At 41.4% G+C, this 16,629-nt stretch overlaps 1 protein-coding gene across 6 annotated transcripts in view; it reads left to right on the top strand.

Moving 5' to 3' along the window:
• Positions 1-16,629, top strand: part of sptbn2 (spectrin, beta, non-erythrocytic 2) — a 54,548-nt gene that overhangs the window by 18,165 nt on the left and 19,754 nt on the right. For 3 of the 6 annotated variants that reach the window (XM_033611615.2, XM_033611597.2, XM_078172416.1), the window contains exons 3-11: positions 12,304-12,455; positions 12,724-12,897; positions 13,195-13,286; positions 13,448-13,528; positions 14,520-14,635; positions 15,485-15,597; positions 15,712-15,899; positions 16,020-16,137; positions 16,377-16,535. In XM_033611615.2, the coding sequence (XP_033467506.1) occupies positions 12,304-12,455; positions 12,724-12,897; positions 13,195-13,286; positions 13,448-13,528; positions 14,520-14,635; positions 15,485-15,597; positions 15,712-15,899; positions 16,020-16,137; positions 16,377-16,535 (1,193 nt within the window). Of the gene's footprint in view, positions 1-530; positions 1,209-12,303; positions 12,456-12,723; positions 12,898-13,194; positions 13,287-13,447; positions 13,529-14,519; positions 14,636-15,484; positions 15,598-15,711; positions 15,900-16,019; positions 16,138-16,376; positions 16,536-16,629 lie in introns of those variants that run through there. The other 3 variants (XM_033611650.2, XM_033611624.2, XM_033611641.2) reach the window with 3 other exon arrangements.

Below are 16,629 nucleotides of genomic sequence, written 5' to 3'. Positions count from 1 at the left end.
TAGTAAGACATAAAAGTTGTGAATGCAGTAGGCCTATGGTTCTATAATTGCTTTAGAAAGGTAGTGACTCACTTCCACCCCCACACCTGCTTAACTATCTGCCTGACAAACAGAAACACAAGCTTATAATTTCAAATCTTGTTCAGGCAGGAAACAGCTTGTTGTATTGCGGAGACATACTCAACAACTTCCTTCCTGTCTTAACGCTTTATACGGCAGACCCGCGAACAGAAAGCGTAGAATCAAATCCCTTTTCAGAGAGTGATAGCCATAAGAGCCACACACCAAGACAACAGGATAAGGATGCGATCTGATTTGGACTTTCGTGATGTACCTTCTTGGCAGGCCACACCCTGATGCTCCCTGGAATTAAGGTGGAGTTGAATAATCCGCCTCAAGCTACACCGAGCAAAGAACTGTAATGATTTAGTCCACCTCTACACCACCTCCCTCCCCTCCTCCTTCCACCGTGCTCTCCCTTTGTGCTCCTCCCTCAAACACACCTTATGCAAATGACACAATTTTCAGACAGCACAGCAGGCTTTGTTTACACAGCTATCCGACCGCAGCCGGTTAGCCTGCTCTGCTCTGCTCTGCTCTGCTCTGCTCCAGCAATTGCGTGTTGAGAGTTTGGAGGGAAGGAATAGCCAGTGTGCTTGAACCACAAGAGAGTGCAACGAAAAGTTTTTTACTTTGCTCGGAGGCCACAAGCGTGGTGAAATACTTCTCAGGAGGAGATGAAACAAGAGAACATTTTGTTCTTCAGTTTTGTTTGAAATTATTTTTTGGAAAAAAGAAGCCTCCACCGTTGCACTGCTGTATTTTCACTGGACAAGGTGGGACATACAGTAGAAGAAAAGAATCCGGCCACATTTTCAAGCTTTTGTTGTACCTTACTGAGGCACAGCATTGAGGGAATCTAGAAGAGGAGGACTAACCAAGGCATTTTGGATATACAAAACTTTCATTTTCTGGAAAGCCCTCTGAAGGATTTGATACATTTTTAGTGGGAAAGGTTGCCTCTGCTGGGCTATGCAGGAGAGCTCCCATTCACTCTGTGTCTGAGAGGAATATTCAGGAGACAGATCCAGAAGAAAAGGCCATGGAGTATGACCGCAGGGACAGAGAGCCCTGCTTGTCCCCTGCAGCATTTGTTAATCAGGTGCAATACTCTAACATCCTGGAAGGAAGGTTTAAACAGCTGCAAGGTAAGAGCCGTTCTGACCTGTCAATACAGGGGAAAGGGAAATTCCATTCAATTTGTAAATTGGTTTTGTGCATTTATCCAACGTTCTTTGGTGTGATTTCTTATGGAAACAGTTGTTAATGCTAAAAGTTATTCATAAGACTGGCCCAGGGTGAAAAGTGTCACTCTTTAACACGTATCCTATTGTTTGTTGAAACAGGAAATATTAAGTAGAATAGGACTTCTTGGTAAGTGCTACAGCAGGTGCTCTGGGTTGTAAATGAGTCCCCAGCAATAGCTCAGCATTTTTCTGACATAAGTGATTACCTGTGAGAGGTTGAAGAGACTACTCTGTTCTGTGCTGTTTTAGTGCTTAATGTGAAGCAAATCCAAGAGAGCCAGAGCAGACACAGTAGACTTCAGCTCAGCTCTAAAGCAGGCAGTCTGGCACCTGATCACTGGGCCACCTGTCCTTTCTTATCTTATTACAATGCATGGCTCTGTCTCAACCTAAAGCCTGCGAGGTCCTGCAAACAGAAATCACAGAGGCCAGTGGTTGGGACATTGGACTTAGGAAATGATGTGGTAACTAAAGTGCAACCCCTCCTCAAACTTAGGCTAGAACTTGATTAATTTTAAGGGAATCCTGTAACTCCTCGTAGTTTCTTAACTAACATCTAATATTTGTGTGAAATGGAAGCAAAAATGGTTATTTTTCACTTTGTGAAGGTTTTTGTTTGATCACCACGTGTACCTGTTAGAATTCTTGTAGTACCATGTGGCATGTTCCTCTGAGCTTTAGACTTCTTAGTCACAGGCCACGAGATAGTAGGAGTATGTGCAGTGGCTGAGTGTGTACGGGCAATCGTGTATGAAACTGGCATTTCACATCAGCGCTGTGCATTAGGTTTACAGTGTTTTGCTAGCTTCCGGTCCCCTCCCTGGTTGCTGTCTGTGGTGGAGAGCAGCCTTTGAGTTTACTTGAGGGGCAAGTCTACTCTTTCTACATGTTTGACATTCTTGTAGAGGTCCTGCAACATTTCACCTCCGAGATTAAGCAGAATCCTCATTGCAATTGAGAAGGTGGTTGGTCTGCTGAAAGAACATGGAGGTATGTATATGTGAAATTTGATGACTGAATAAAAAAAATGTCTACACCTCCACAATGACGGCACCGATGCTCTTGAGTGATTAGACCCACAGAAGAGATAGTATCTTTTATTTCAAAGAGTGCACAAGATTTACAGGCTTGTCTAATTCAGCAGTGCAGCCTCTTGCACAAAGAAGCTAAGGGTGCATACCTACACATCTTTCTCAGCTTGTCAGGCAAGAAAACCTTTATCACATTGTGTAATTGGGGGTCAGGGATCAGTCACCAAGTTTACGCTGACAGAATTTATTTGCACTTCCCTACAAGACATATATTGTGAAATGAGACATCCATGCGCATGGAGATGTTCTGGACAGAGTTTGCTGTAAATATACTCACGCGCACATTCTCAGACACACAAACACATTTTGGCACCACCCACTTGTATTTCCAGTTTGGCTACCCTTGAGGCTCATTCTTGTGTCAATCTTTCCCTCCCTGCATTAAACCATGATGTCCGCTGATGAAACGGAAAATGTGCACATACATAGTCTGGTGTCCTCCTCACATGAATGGAAGCATTCAAAAAACAAAATAAAATTCACATGCATTTTGGCAAGGTCAGTGTTGCCCAACTTTTCTTTGTGGACTAAGATTTAATTTCAACCATACAATGGATCTCCCTGTGAATATTTCAGCATAACAGTGGGACATATAAATATATTTTAGTGGCTTGAACCTGGTAAAGACAGAATTGTAGGCCCTATATCTGTCATGAAAGCCCTGAACACATCCAGGAATATCTGACTGAGTGGTGAATGATAAGTTACTAAATAACTACGACCAGGGCAGACAGGTTTAATGAAACACTGGGCCACATAGTTGCATTGAAATGAGAGACAAAACCTTCATCTCTGTGTCTTTATTTGCAGATGGAGGGACAGTTGCTGTTTTTAAATAGCTTTTTGTTTCTTGACCCACCCTCATATGAAACGTTAACCCATAAAATCATGCACGACCAGTTAAGACAATATACAACTTTTTTTTTGTCGTGCAATCCCACTATGCACATGATATTATGCAATCTTAATGTGCCTTGTGTGATGCTGTATAAAAGTTCATATTGCCTAATACTACTGATCTTGGCGCCAAGATAAATATGTTGTCAGTTGGGTTTGATGTTCCGGTTCGTAGATAAATACAGTGTGTAATGTTAGACTGCAGGGTCACTGTTCTGGCTACCTGCACCCTCTGAGTCCACTGCTGTGGACTTTAGTTTGGACTATCACTCAGCAGGCATTAGCACTATGGCTTTATGCAAATAAAAGAGGGCTTTGAAAGATACAATCCTTTGACTCAGCTAAGGTTTTTGCCTTTTAGGACTTTAAACATACTTATAAACACAAACGAAGTGAAAAGATGTACCAACAAAGTCTGCAGCTCCAATATTTTTGGTGCTGGACTGACTGATTTCGCATTGAAGTGTCTGTTTTTTTTGTTGTCAGCCCATCTCTGCAGTCGTTTTTCCTCATGCAATTTAATTCTAGCATTTTGGTCTGTGAAGTCAAATCACCACAAAAACAGTGATCAAGGCTATATACAGTATTTTTTCTCTCAATGAATGTTTAGCTGGCTAGATCAGAAGCATTTTTGTTCTTATATGTATTTTTTTTAAGAATCTGAGTTGACATTGAACAAGCTCAATGTCAAGTTTTGGGTCAAGTTTCCAGTCTGGTGTCAAACTATGAACTGAATGTGGTAACGTAATATTATTCAAACACTCTTAGTGAAAGCTCGGACTCTAGTGGCCTCCAGCTGTAACTCAGAGTCACATTACCTTTGTGAGGGTTCACCATACGTACACACACACCCACACCCACACAAAATGCCCTTTTGTTTGTACAGTTTTACCAATATTGACTGTTTCCTACTTTGGAAGGGTAACAAGGGGGTGCTATTTTGGAGGTTTTAGGACAATTATTGTCCTGTTGACATTTCACACCCTTTTTGTGTCCAGATGTTATGGCTGAGAGGTGCCTATTTCTATCTCTTTTCTCATGGGATTGGCCTTGGCTGGTTCCCTCCCCTCCTATCTTCCTCCATTATCAGTTGCAGCTGCAGATGGCACAGAGGGGCATGACCTGAAGGGCATGTGCACTGCCTTCAGAAAGAGAACAGTATTGTAAGAGAGGTCTCTGTCTTACTCACACTGTCAGTCTTTGTAAGAACAAACCTGTTAAGAGTTAGGCAAAACACATTGTCTTTCTATACTTGTGACCACAAACTGTTAAAAGTGTAAAAATAACTCACGCCACATGTGGCAAGGCGGCGGTTTTACCACAGCCCTACTTTCAAAGTCATAAGCAAAGGAAGGGCAGTTCCGCTTTTATAGGGAAAGAAATGTCAAAGGATGTGCATCTGTACATGCCACTTTGCTCGCTTTGTTTTGCTCACACATTACTTGTTTACAGTTTGATTTTTATATCATAAATAATTGGGCTGAAGATATGCAGGGATGCCTACGTAAACTCTGTAGACATTTTACGTCTGTGCGTAAAACTGAGGATAAATTTCCCAAACATGAAGTAAGAGTAAATTGTTATTTGTGCTCAGTGCTTTGATGCAACAGTGGCAGGTACATACACTACAACATCCTGTTGCTATGATTTTTTTTGTTGTTGTAGACTTTCTAGTACTGTTTTTATACAACTGAAGCAACGCAAGCAAGGGTTCATCTCTAGAACGCACCAAAGGTAGTTTTGAATGCATCGTTTATCACTTTTCCCCTTGTTGTGAAAACATTATTCACGAAATACCAACTCCTCCTACAACTGTTTTTGATCGTTTGTCTTCATTGTTTGCATTGCTCATGCACTAGCACACACCATAGTCATAGTTGACTCTTCGCTCAAACCACCCACTGGTGTCAATAACTGATGTTAACCACTGACCACAAAACTTACAAGCTGCTTTTGGCTCTTTGAGGGTTTTTTTTCTCTCACTACTGTGTGATAAATACTTTATGAAAACAAATAACAGACTTAATCTAGGTGTCAAGGTCGTCCTCTAATGAGTGCCTTGAGTCTGCTCTGTAATCTCAGACAGCAAAATAGTTGGAGGCTGAGTAGATGGTGAAGAAATGCATTCTTGAGCCTTTGTTTTTTGTTTCAGTGTAATCATGTTAAGTTCATTGTGACTTTTTTTTAAAGCACTGTATGAATAAAGTGTATATCATCATTTTTATATTATACACACACTCAGTTTAATGCAAAAAACCCCAAACATTTTGTAGCATGACAATCTGAGTGTTCTATGGTTGTAATAGTGGCTTGTTGCAGTTTTGTGTTTTTTTAGCTAATTAAGAGTAGAGCTGAAAGCAAGCTTAAGTCAGACTCTCAGCGATGAGCGCCTCTCTCTACACCCTTTGGCACCATACCATAATCTTGTCTGTGTGGGAATGTCCAAGTGAAGGTCATTAAAGCAGATTAAATTGATAGAAGCTGTTTGCTCATTCTTTCTGAGGACGGGGTGACCAGAGGCGCTCATTACGCAAGCTCACGGTGGGTGAGGGACCGGATGTCAAGAGTTTACGAAGTCAAGGGTATTTCAACCCGTCTACAAAGGGAACCAGGAATAGCTAGGGAGGAGGGCATGACCTGGGCAGGACATTAAACAAGATGAAATTGTTAACAGCATGATTAGCAGACTGTGTTTAGATTTTCTGCCGCTCCTCTGAAAGCTTCTTACATGTTTGGGAGTAAAGAAATAATCCCCAGATAGAGTCCAGTGTGGTTGACAGTGAATGGTCAGGGAAATGGAACGTGGACAAAATCTGCAGTATGCATTTGTTGCTATTGTGTGAAGTGCTTACTATGGTAAGCTATTTATGGATGGAGTCACTTCTTGTCCTCTGTGCTAAAGTGACGCCACTGGGAGCCAAAGTGCAGTGTCATGCAACACAGTGAAGGGATGCAGGATTCTTTGAGACAGTGAGCAACATAGGAAACTTAAATTCAGTAGGGAACATCAGAAGGAAGTCTCTGTCTCCAATTCTCCCCCACTTATGCTTATTTTAGTCTCTGTGATGGGCTAACAGAAGATTTCATCAGTGTCAGGGCATGGTCAGTGGGTAAGAAGTATTGCTGACATCTCATTATGGGCCAATGTACGTTGTATACAGCGACACGCAGCACACATTTCTGTCAATGAGATAAGCTTAAATGTACAGGCGAGTGAAGCTCTAGTAGAATTCAAGCATTAGTAATCATCAACAATCTTTAGAGTCGTAACGAGCTGATAAAGCGATTAAATGCCTCTGTGTTGACTACTAGCCTCACCAACTCCGGGCAGTTTAGAATATTTCTAACGTTGTGTGTATTTGTACAGTATGAAGGGGCTAGGTTGACCATCAGTGACCACACGCTATGCGTACAGGCTGCCATAAAAAGTGACCTGACAAATATGGGTTGGGTGTTTTATTGGTCTTACACTAATCGCACTGTGAGCTAGCAGGACAGACAAGTTTCTGCTTCAGTGACATTACAAACGGTCTGACATGGATTCATGAGTCTGTGTAGGATTTTTTTTTTTTTTTTTTTTTTAATTGAAATGGTTGCATTTTTGACAGCACACGGTTCAAAATGTGTTTACAGATTTTAAATATGTACCCACCAAAACAACATAATTGCATTTTATTTTAAATATGTTTCAATTAATTCATTTTTAAAATCTTTTTATAGCCATTTTCTTGAGATCGGGGTATCTCTTTTTGAAGATATTCCTGGCTAAAGTAGCAGCACACTCTATGAACACTAGATAAAATAAGACAGTAGGAAATGCAGATCAAAACAAAGACCAACAGCCAGCCACAGTGGCTTTATTCATGTGTATTTCATAGCATCAGTGATGTTTGTTCACTCATGAGTTGATTTACAGAACCTTGACGCAACTGTGACCACTTTATTTTGAAAAGCACATTGTACGCGGGGGCATGGAAAATGGGATCATTAATAAATCATTAATTTCTCTGATCAGTTAACACTTCAATGCTACAGCACATGCCCAGGTTACCATAAATGACCTGCTAAACACCAGATATTAAACCATGACCTCAATACAACAGTTCAGCTGAAAATGAAACCCACTGCACCTTTGCTGTTCTGATACACAGATGTCGTATTGTTTTCCATCATAGATCTGTGAAAGCCATGGCCCACCGATTCCTTGTTCCTTGTTGCATCTGTCTCCATTTTATCACCAAATATGATCATAACCACTGTGAGTCTCACAGACAGGATTAAGTCTGGCGGGATATTTGCTCAGATTACCTGCAGATAATCATTGTTATCAACTGTGCCAAAGTTTGTTTGGGGGTTAAATAGGAAATCAGCAGCAATCTAAATCCCAGTACCTTCAACAGAAGAAATGGCAGTGTCTGAGCCAGGCCCCCCTCTCTACTCCCCCTCACCCTGACATATACTTAAAGCTGACTACCAGAGACAAACATGTTCAAAGTGACTGGACATGCCCAAATATGCTTTGAAACATTCAATGATGCCTCTAACCACTAGTTCTGATGTGCCACTAGTAAACAATGGAGAAAAAACATGCCACAGAAAATTCTACACACTGAAACAGGCTCAAGAAGTCAAGTGGAGCTCCAAGATGGTCCAAGATAGTCAGGAGAGGTCTCATTCACTAACTCATTATGAGATTTAAATAAAAATATATATCATTTTAGTCCCAGAGTACTTGAAGAACATATACTGTAAAGTAAGTTATTGGTAAAGTCATTTTTTTTTTGGTTGAGTCGTTTTTTATTGTAGAAAAAAATAAAGTAGCTGATTGAGTCCACATTTGAGTGTATACTTGCATGGATTCATAAAATATTCAAAGTAGCCAATATCTATTTTGCATTGGATTACTGGCATGTTAACAAAGGTATATAAGGCAATTCCTGACTTTGGCACATTGCATCTGTAGTGTCAGAGAACTATTACTTTGAAATAACCGTCTCTCAAGGTCATTATTGCTGGATTTTTTTGCGAAAAAAGATTATACAAGATTTAGTAAGACTTAATAGTAGCTACTAGGCTTGCTTTCTAAAGTTCATATTTTCCGACTCTTGCCCTCTATTGTGTAATCATGTAACAATGTTGGCAGGTTCTGCAGGTATTTTGCATGACGTTAGACTCGAGACATCTGACAACATACAGGAGACACAGGAGTACAGGAGTCTCAGTTTCTTTTCTCACCATCAGCCATTCTCTCTGTTAAAAATAAGCAAGCTCTTTGTGGCAGATACCGAGCATTCGTACAGGTTTGTAAAACTAATAAACCATTTAGCCATGGATGTACAAACATTACGGTTGACATATCCTCCTATGTACTACAACACAATCCACAGATGTCACATTGTTAGAGAAAACGGATGTGCAAGTTTTGTCCTTATCCACCGCAGCTGCAGCCGATGACAAGTTTGTGTTTGTTTGCCATTATGAGCAAACAACATCACAGAGTGATGACAGTGTTTGTCTGTCTCGTGCTCTCATTCAGTAGCCTTGTTATTAGCAGCGCACCATGAGCTGGGTTGCAGCACGTCTTCTTTTAGGACCCCTGCCCACTGCCTCAGTGCCTCCTCTTCAGCGCTGGGTGCTGTCACAACACGACCAGGCATCAGGAGGAATGTAGGCTCCTCCGCTGTGTCTCACCTGCCACAGTAATCCACCTCTGCTGGCTCATTAAACAGCTTCAAATCGCTTAGTGGTGCTTTAATAATGGAATAATCTGTTAGTGTGGTGCATGAGGGAGGTAGGAAGGAAAACAAAGCAGTCAAATAAGAGCCCAAATCAACCAGCACAGCCTTTAACAGTATGTAGAGGACCAAGCAGGGCTATACTACTGTAGAGTAGGGCTGTTTGACCGATAGTAGCTGTTTGAGTACACATCCAGGAAACAAGAGGGCTGATAGCCGGGATAGCAGAGAAAAATGTGCCTCTGCCACAGCTCCAGCCCTCCAAATGTGCCCAAAGGCCAAGATTATAGTCACCTGCTTTGAATTAATATGTCATAGTCTTTAAATGGTACATTTATATAAAAGAAACATATCTGTGTGGAATCTGGAGATTTGAAAACTCAAGACAACTTATTGTCGGGGCCTTTTTCACAAAACCTGTTGACTCATGTGTGTACTTTTTTAACTATTAACTGTAGCCTAATCTCTTGGCATTTGTCTGCATAGTTACCGTAGTCAGACGGTAACCAACAGATCCATCTCATTGTGCTGCTGTGTGTTTGTCATATGGGTTTATCTGCTATTGAACTCTTTGTCTGTGATGCATGCGCCCTTCCCAATTGTTACCAAGCCCTCAAGCAGGAAATAAGAGAGGTAGGACAGGGTGAGACATAATCAGTTAATGATACTTTACTTTTTGAACACAATTCTCATGCTTCTTCTGCAGTCTAGATGCGGACATTATAAGAACCAGCTCTCTCCTACAACTTTCATGTGTTGTTCTGCTGCTCTCAGCTCCGGTGCAGAGCATGGACAGCCAAACTTAATACTGAATAATGGAATATATTCTGCTATAATTTCTTCTATTGCTGGTGAGTGCATTTTGGCAGGCGCTGCTATTAGGAGAACAGCGAGTGAAGCAAGGAAGGGCGATCCAAAGTGCTTTGGCATTTTATCACTGAGCTTGGATTACAACAAACGTGTTGTAGCGATGTTTTTTTTAAGGTTTGAGATTTTCATGTCAAGGCTGTGAGATGGCCACAAAATGCACTGAAATGTGAGTCTCAACGAGGAAATATGAGACATGATAGGTGTGGCGTTCTGCAGCACGGTGGTATTACACCACCCTGGTGCATACATATGCGTTCTTGTGAGTATGTTGTTGGAGCATTAACAAACAATAAGGAAACCTGCTCATTAAAATATCACTGTATATGGCCACTAGAAGTCAAAATGTCCACAGGGTACCTTTAATACTCGGATTACAGTGAGGTGAAACACAGAGGTCACAGCTGTAGGGGACTGAGTAGTTTAATCATGTTAATAAAATTACTGTGAAAGATTTTAGTGTTTGTTTCAGAAAATTAACAGCACATTGCTTTAGATTTGCTGTTAAAGCGTAACATTACAGGAAGCTGTTTGTGTTACTTATTTCAAAGGAGGACCTCTCTAGTAGAGCAGATACAGGGGAAGCACCTCGAGCTCGCAACAGGTCAAGTGTTATGTCCTGTCGTGTTACTCCACCCTAGAAGGCTTGTGTGAAATTTCAAAATCTGTTCTTTTTTTTGCTGACAGTTAGTAGAGTGGATATTTGCACAACGTGCTGTCTTTGGTCCCCTCACAGCACTTGGCGTGGCTTAGTATTCATTTATCAATTAAAGACTAAACACTGTGATGATTCAGTATTGCTTCCTGAGCCTTGAGTAGCTTTCTGATAGTTTATGATCACCAATTTGAGTCACTTTCAGTGAACAAAATATTTTTATTTATTAAATTCCACAAGAACCATCAGTAATGTACTGATATTGTGATTTAATGTCATTGATATCTTTCAGTATGTCTATACACTATTTCAACCTTCACAATCTGCCACTGATACAAGAACTGCCTGGATATCTGGACCTTGCCTTTAGGTTGAAGGTCTCACCTTTGAGTAGTGTTGCATTTAAATGTTACAGTAACTTGAAGTTGCAAGCCTCCCCTTCTGAATGACTAGGTTTTTTTATGTTTAGAAAAATCAGCATGTATGTCTTTTAGAAATACAGTTTGTAATGGTGCATTCTGTAATCACATACTGTCAAAGAAATCCTGTTGTCTTGGCTTTTGCTAAAGTAGAACAGGACATTTGGCAGCATTTAGATACTTGTTGGTGGGCTAATATTAGTAGTAGCAACATAGTTACATAATAATAATGCTAAGAAGTGAACATTTGGTTGAATTGAGTGAGGAGAAGGATCAAGGGCAACACAGGAGAGTGTATATTTAAAGTAATGAATCTTGTCCAGGTACCTGTCACGTTAATTACATATCTACCTTTGTTGTTTTGATGCAACATAAGAAGCAAATTAGATGTAGCGTTTGGGTTTATGTCGTTACACCACGCTTCTTTGAAGTGTGTTGTTGAAAGAAGGTGTGGTGTCTTACACCATCAAAGATGATTTTATCATATGAAGCTATGTGCAACTAAGAGCTTTTCTCAGAGTGTGGTTTTTTTATGGTTTGGTTTGTTAAACTATCAAGTCTTTGCTATTTTTTATTGTTTCAAAGAGAGGCATCCATCTTCACCACCATTATATTTCATTTCATGCTGATGCAAGTTGGCTTTGTTTTGTTTAACTCATTATTACAGTGCTGCTCCTCTGATCTATTTTCTGTCTGCTCCAGGGTTTTTCTGTGCGGGCTTGTGTTAGGTGCAGTGCATTAAGTACAATGCTAGAATAGTGTTTTCAAAAGGCAGGAAGACCTTGTGTCCTAGAAATGAGGTCACCTTGTTAGGTGGCAGAGCAGGATTAGCTTCTTACTCCCCTGGTCCATATGTCTGAGCTGCTGTTACAGCTTAATTTATTGTGATTCTTTTTACTCCTGCTCCAATAAAGAAATCACAAATGTCCTTGCCTTTATTTGCAATTCTGCATTGTCACTTTTCTCTTCTAAACTCACAACATACGAGGAATTAGCAATGCACATGTGAGCAGAGCCATCAGTAAACTTTGGTCTGAGGAGTGAAAACCTCTCACTAAGCTGTCAATACAGGGATCCTCGAGACTTAATGGCATAGCTTATCTGTGAAATGAACTGCTCAGGACAAGGGCTTAAGTCCTTATGATTTACTGTCACCTGTCTGCTCTCAGGATCAAAGTTGTTGACTAAGTTGGTGTTTGTTAAGAGCAAAATTGATTCCTTGTAAATATGTATTTCCCTGACAGTAATGATATTGATGTCAGTCAGTGGAGAAGGTTATAATTTCAGTGTGATGTGACTTCAACCTCTCTCTCCCTGTTGTTTCCTTTGCAGATGAGCGTGAAGCAGTACAGAAGAAGACCTTCACCAAATGGGTAAACTCTCACTTAGGCCGAGTGACCTGTCGCATTGGTGACTTGTACACTGACCTGCGCGATGGCCGCATGCTCATCCGCCTTCTGGAAGTGCTCTCAGGAGAACAGCTGGTCAGTATCACACAGAAACCTGTCCTAACCCTGACCCAGGCCCTCAGCATGACCCCCACACTACAACACAAGTCAAGAGGAAGGAGAAATCATGTGCTCCATTCCTTGAAATCATGCGCACCATTTCTCCTTTCTTTTAGTGTGATCTACTTTTACTTGTTTCACTCTTTCTACATGCCTGCACTCCTTTCCTCCTCATGTATGTTGTGATAACTTTTGTTTAATAATTTCAACATAGCCAACTTTCTTTTTCTCCTGCTCCCCACAGCCAAAGCCCACCAAGGGCCGCATGCGTATCCACTGCCTGGAGAATGTTGATAAAGCCCTGCAGTTCCTTAAGGAGCAAAAAGTCCATCTAGAAAACATGGGCTCACATGACATTGTGGATGGGAATCACCGTCTCACCTTGGGTCTCATTTGGACCATCATCCTTCGCTTCCAGGTAACATACAGAGTAGCTTCCTAGAGCTCTGCCCATTTGCCTTGAAGCACAGCAGCCACGCTGCTTAACCTCTTCTAAAGAGGGAGTTTGTCTTTGGGACATCAGGTCTCTGCATGTAGCCTAGCCAGTCCTCAGGCAAACTCACATAAATGGTAATAGAGGTGAATGCTGCTGTGATGTGATTTACAAGGTAGTTCTTCATTACAGTAATAATATTGCAAATAATATTGCAAGTTCTAGGAATTGTGCAAAAATGGTGTGAGCAGAGTTTTAACTGAATGAACGCTCTGCTGACAGATCCAGGACATCAGTGTGGAGACAGAGGACAACAAGGAGAAAAAATCAGCTAAAGATGCTCTGCTGCTTTGGTGCCAAATGAAAACTGCTGGGTGAGAAATGAGTGGGAGAGGAGAGACTGAGGGACGGCTTAATCCCACAGAATAAACACTGTGAAGATATATTTGAACATTTGTGGTTTTAGGGACATGGTTACTGATGAATCTCGCTGTGTTGAGTTAATGATTAATGACTTCTGATCTGGCCTCTGCAGATACCCCAATGTCAACATCCACAACTTCACCACCAGCTGGAGAGATGGTCTGGCGTTCAATGCCATCGTGCACAAACACAGGTCATTGACTTTTTCCTGTACTTGATGTAATGTTCTACTATAAAACTGGTCTGTGTATTTGATTATAACAGGTCTTTTCTTCAGAGTGTGGGTTTCATAAAATTATCCTGCAAATCAAAAAGGTGTCCAGTATCTTCAGCCCCTCCTTTATCTTTCTTCGCCTAATGAGGAGCACCTGTCGCAGTACCATCACACTTCTCAGGGGTGTTTTTATCCCCTTTTCTATTTAGGTCTCCTCCTACTCCTCCCATCCTTCAGACTGTCTGCAGTATGGTGAAAAGGATGAAAATAAAATAGGGAGCAAGATGACCTAGATCACAGAAATAATAACCCACTTATTTTCCATGAGAAGCCATGCTTGATAACTCACTTGCACACCCTGCTGTTCATTACGAGTGCCTAAGGTGATAGTTGATACACGAATGCAAACACTGCTTTCATTAGAGTTACTGAACCATGGGATATTCATGTAAACCATGACGCTGCCATTTACATGATCAGGCCCCTTTTCAAGCTGCAGAAAACACACTACAGCAAATTACAATATGCAAAGAGTTGTTTTTCATTTCCACTGTTAAAGTACCTGCATGATTAAGAACACTCTGTGGGCCATTGAACCTCAATGAGAAAATAGCTGTTTTTGTCCTCATTCTGATATTTTGGCATAATGGTTGATATATTGTCCCCCAAACCAATTTTACCCCCTCGTAATGCCTAAGTAAGCTAAAAATTAAAACATGGTTCAGGCAAGAATAGCAATAATAGGCAGGAGCAGTTTGCCTAATCCATACCTTAAAGTGGAGTGTTTATTGCACCCTGGTCTGTATATATAGACTTTCAGTGAAGTGGATTGCAAAATGTTTTTCTCTCTATACCTAACAAGAAGGTGATTCTATTTGTCTATATGTCACCCTGAATGATACTGTAATTGGCTTGCACCCTGCTCTGCAATCTGTACTTATTAAAACCATAATTGTTCCTGGCTTTGCAGACCTGATGTGATTGACTTTGACAACCTGAAGAGGTCCAATGCTCACTACAATCTCCAGAATGCTTTCAATGTGGCTGAGAAGGAACTGGGGCTTACCAAGCTGCTGGACCCAGAAGGTGAGTGGATAAAGCCCATAGGCTGTATAAAATAATGGACATAGCTCCTGTGACGTCACCCATTGGTTTGTGGACTCCCATTTTGAAGCCTCGAGTTTGGCATTTTGGTCGTCACCATCTTGTTTTTTGGAGCCAAAAGTGGCCATATTTGGATGAGAGGGTGGAGTGAGGGGTGTGTCTGAATCTCAGACTGTGGTGATGCTTTGCAGACAGCCTGTCACACAAAGTGACCAGCCTTAATTATGCATCACTTTAAGTCCTAATAAAACGTAAATGGGTACGATATATAAAAAGTCACCCAATGTGCAGTTGAATGGGACCATAGCCTTAGAGACCAAAACTATTGTTTGTATCAGGCTGTAAACATGTTTATTTCTGCTGTAAAGTTGGGCATTTTAACATGGGACTCTTTGGTGATTGATTTGCTTCTGGAGCCCGCCTCAAGTGGCCATTCACGGAACTGAAGTTTTTGGCATTTCGCATTGGTTTAATTTTTCAGCACTGGAGGCTGCTGCTTGGTAAAGCCTCCACTAAAACGTAGCTGACACTGTCCTCTAAGGCACTAAACTGGTGCCTGTTGTCTGAAACAGACTGATTGCTGTGAGACTACGGAGGATTACTGGAATTAATTATAGCTGAGACAACACCACATCACATGTCAGCTACACTGACACCACAAAAAGCATGTCCAAAGATAGTAACAATTTGACACCCATTAAACTCATTAAGGCTGCTTTAACAGCCACAATTAACAGTCTTGCTTGTGCATGATGAAGTTTACGGTCAGTAGATTAAATAAAGGGTGAAGTGTTCATATGAAGATGGATCATGGTGTCTTTTTTTCCCCAGATGTTAATGTTGATCAACCTGATGAAAAGTCCATCATCACCTATGTGGCGACCTACTACCATTACTTCTCCAAGATGAAGGCTCTGGCAGTGGAGGGCAAACGAATTGGCAAGGTTAGATGTGTGTTTTAGTCTCTGTACATTCATGTGTGAGTAAACCAGTGAGTGCATGTACATTACGTGTTTTTCCATCAGTTGGCTTGATTCACATATCCTTCTTGGTTGTAGGTACTGGACTATGCTATTGAGGCCGACCAGCTGATTGAGAAGTATGAGACCCTTGCCTCAGAGCTGCTGCAGTGGATTGAGCAGACCATAGGGACGCTCAATGATCGGCAGCTAGCTAACTCACTGAGTGCCGTACAGAATCAGCTCCAGGCTTTTAACTCCTACCGCACTGTGGAGAAACCCCCCAAGTGAGTAACAGAGAGCTGAGTTATTATAACCCACTGAATGACCCAATGCCTGTTATCCATCAGGATCCAAAGTGTGATGCCGTGCAGTATGTTAACCAGCGGTGGTGTCTGTCTCCACAGGTTTACAGAGAAAGGAAATTTGGAGGTTCTCCTCTTTACGATTCAGAGCAAGATGAGAGCAAACAATCAGAAAGTCTACATGCCAAGAGAGGGCAAGCTCATCTCTGACATCAATAAGGTATGGGCTGCTCAAGACAGAACCAGCAATGTTTTTGTTAATCTAGAAACGTGAAAGACGTGTTTAATCAATATTTAAAATAAGCAGCCTGTCACATGCTCTTTGGGAAATTGTCCACAGACCACAGAATTATCTACTATGCAAGTTAATGAAGTTTCACAAAAGTGGCCTCATCATGCATGCAGTATTGGTATCCTAGTTGCAGGATGTCACCGACCTCCTGTGTTTTCATGTGGCAGGCATGGGAGCGACTGGAAAAGGCAGAGCACGAGCGAGAGCTGGCACTAAGAAACGAGTTGATTCGCCAGGAGAAGCTGGAGATGCTCGCTGCCCGTTTTGACCGCAAAGCAGCTATGCGGGAGACGTGGCTGAGTGAGAACCAGAGGCTGGTGTCTCAGGTAGGAAAATAAAATTTAATAAATCAACAACAGGCACATGCGTGGCTACAGATTCATTCTTATTTCTGACTTGATTGCACTGAATAGTTTTACT

This window comes from Epinephelus lanceolatus, chromosome 11 (genome assembly GCF_041903045.1).
Source record: "Epinephelus lanceolatus isolate andai-2023 chromosome 11, ASM4190304v1, whole genome shotgun sequence".
Lineage (NCBI taxonomy): Eukaryota > Metazoa > Chordata > Actinopteri > Perciformes > Serranidae > Epinephelus > Epinephelus lanceolatus.
This window is presented reverse-complemented; position numbering and strand designations above follow the sequence as displayed.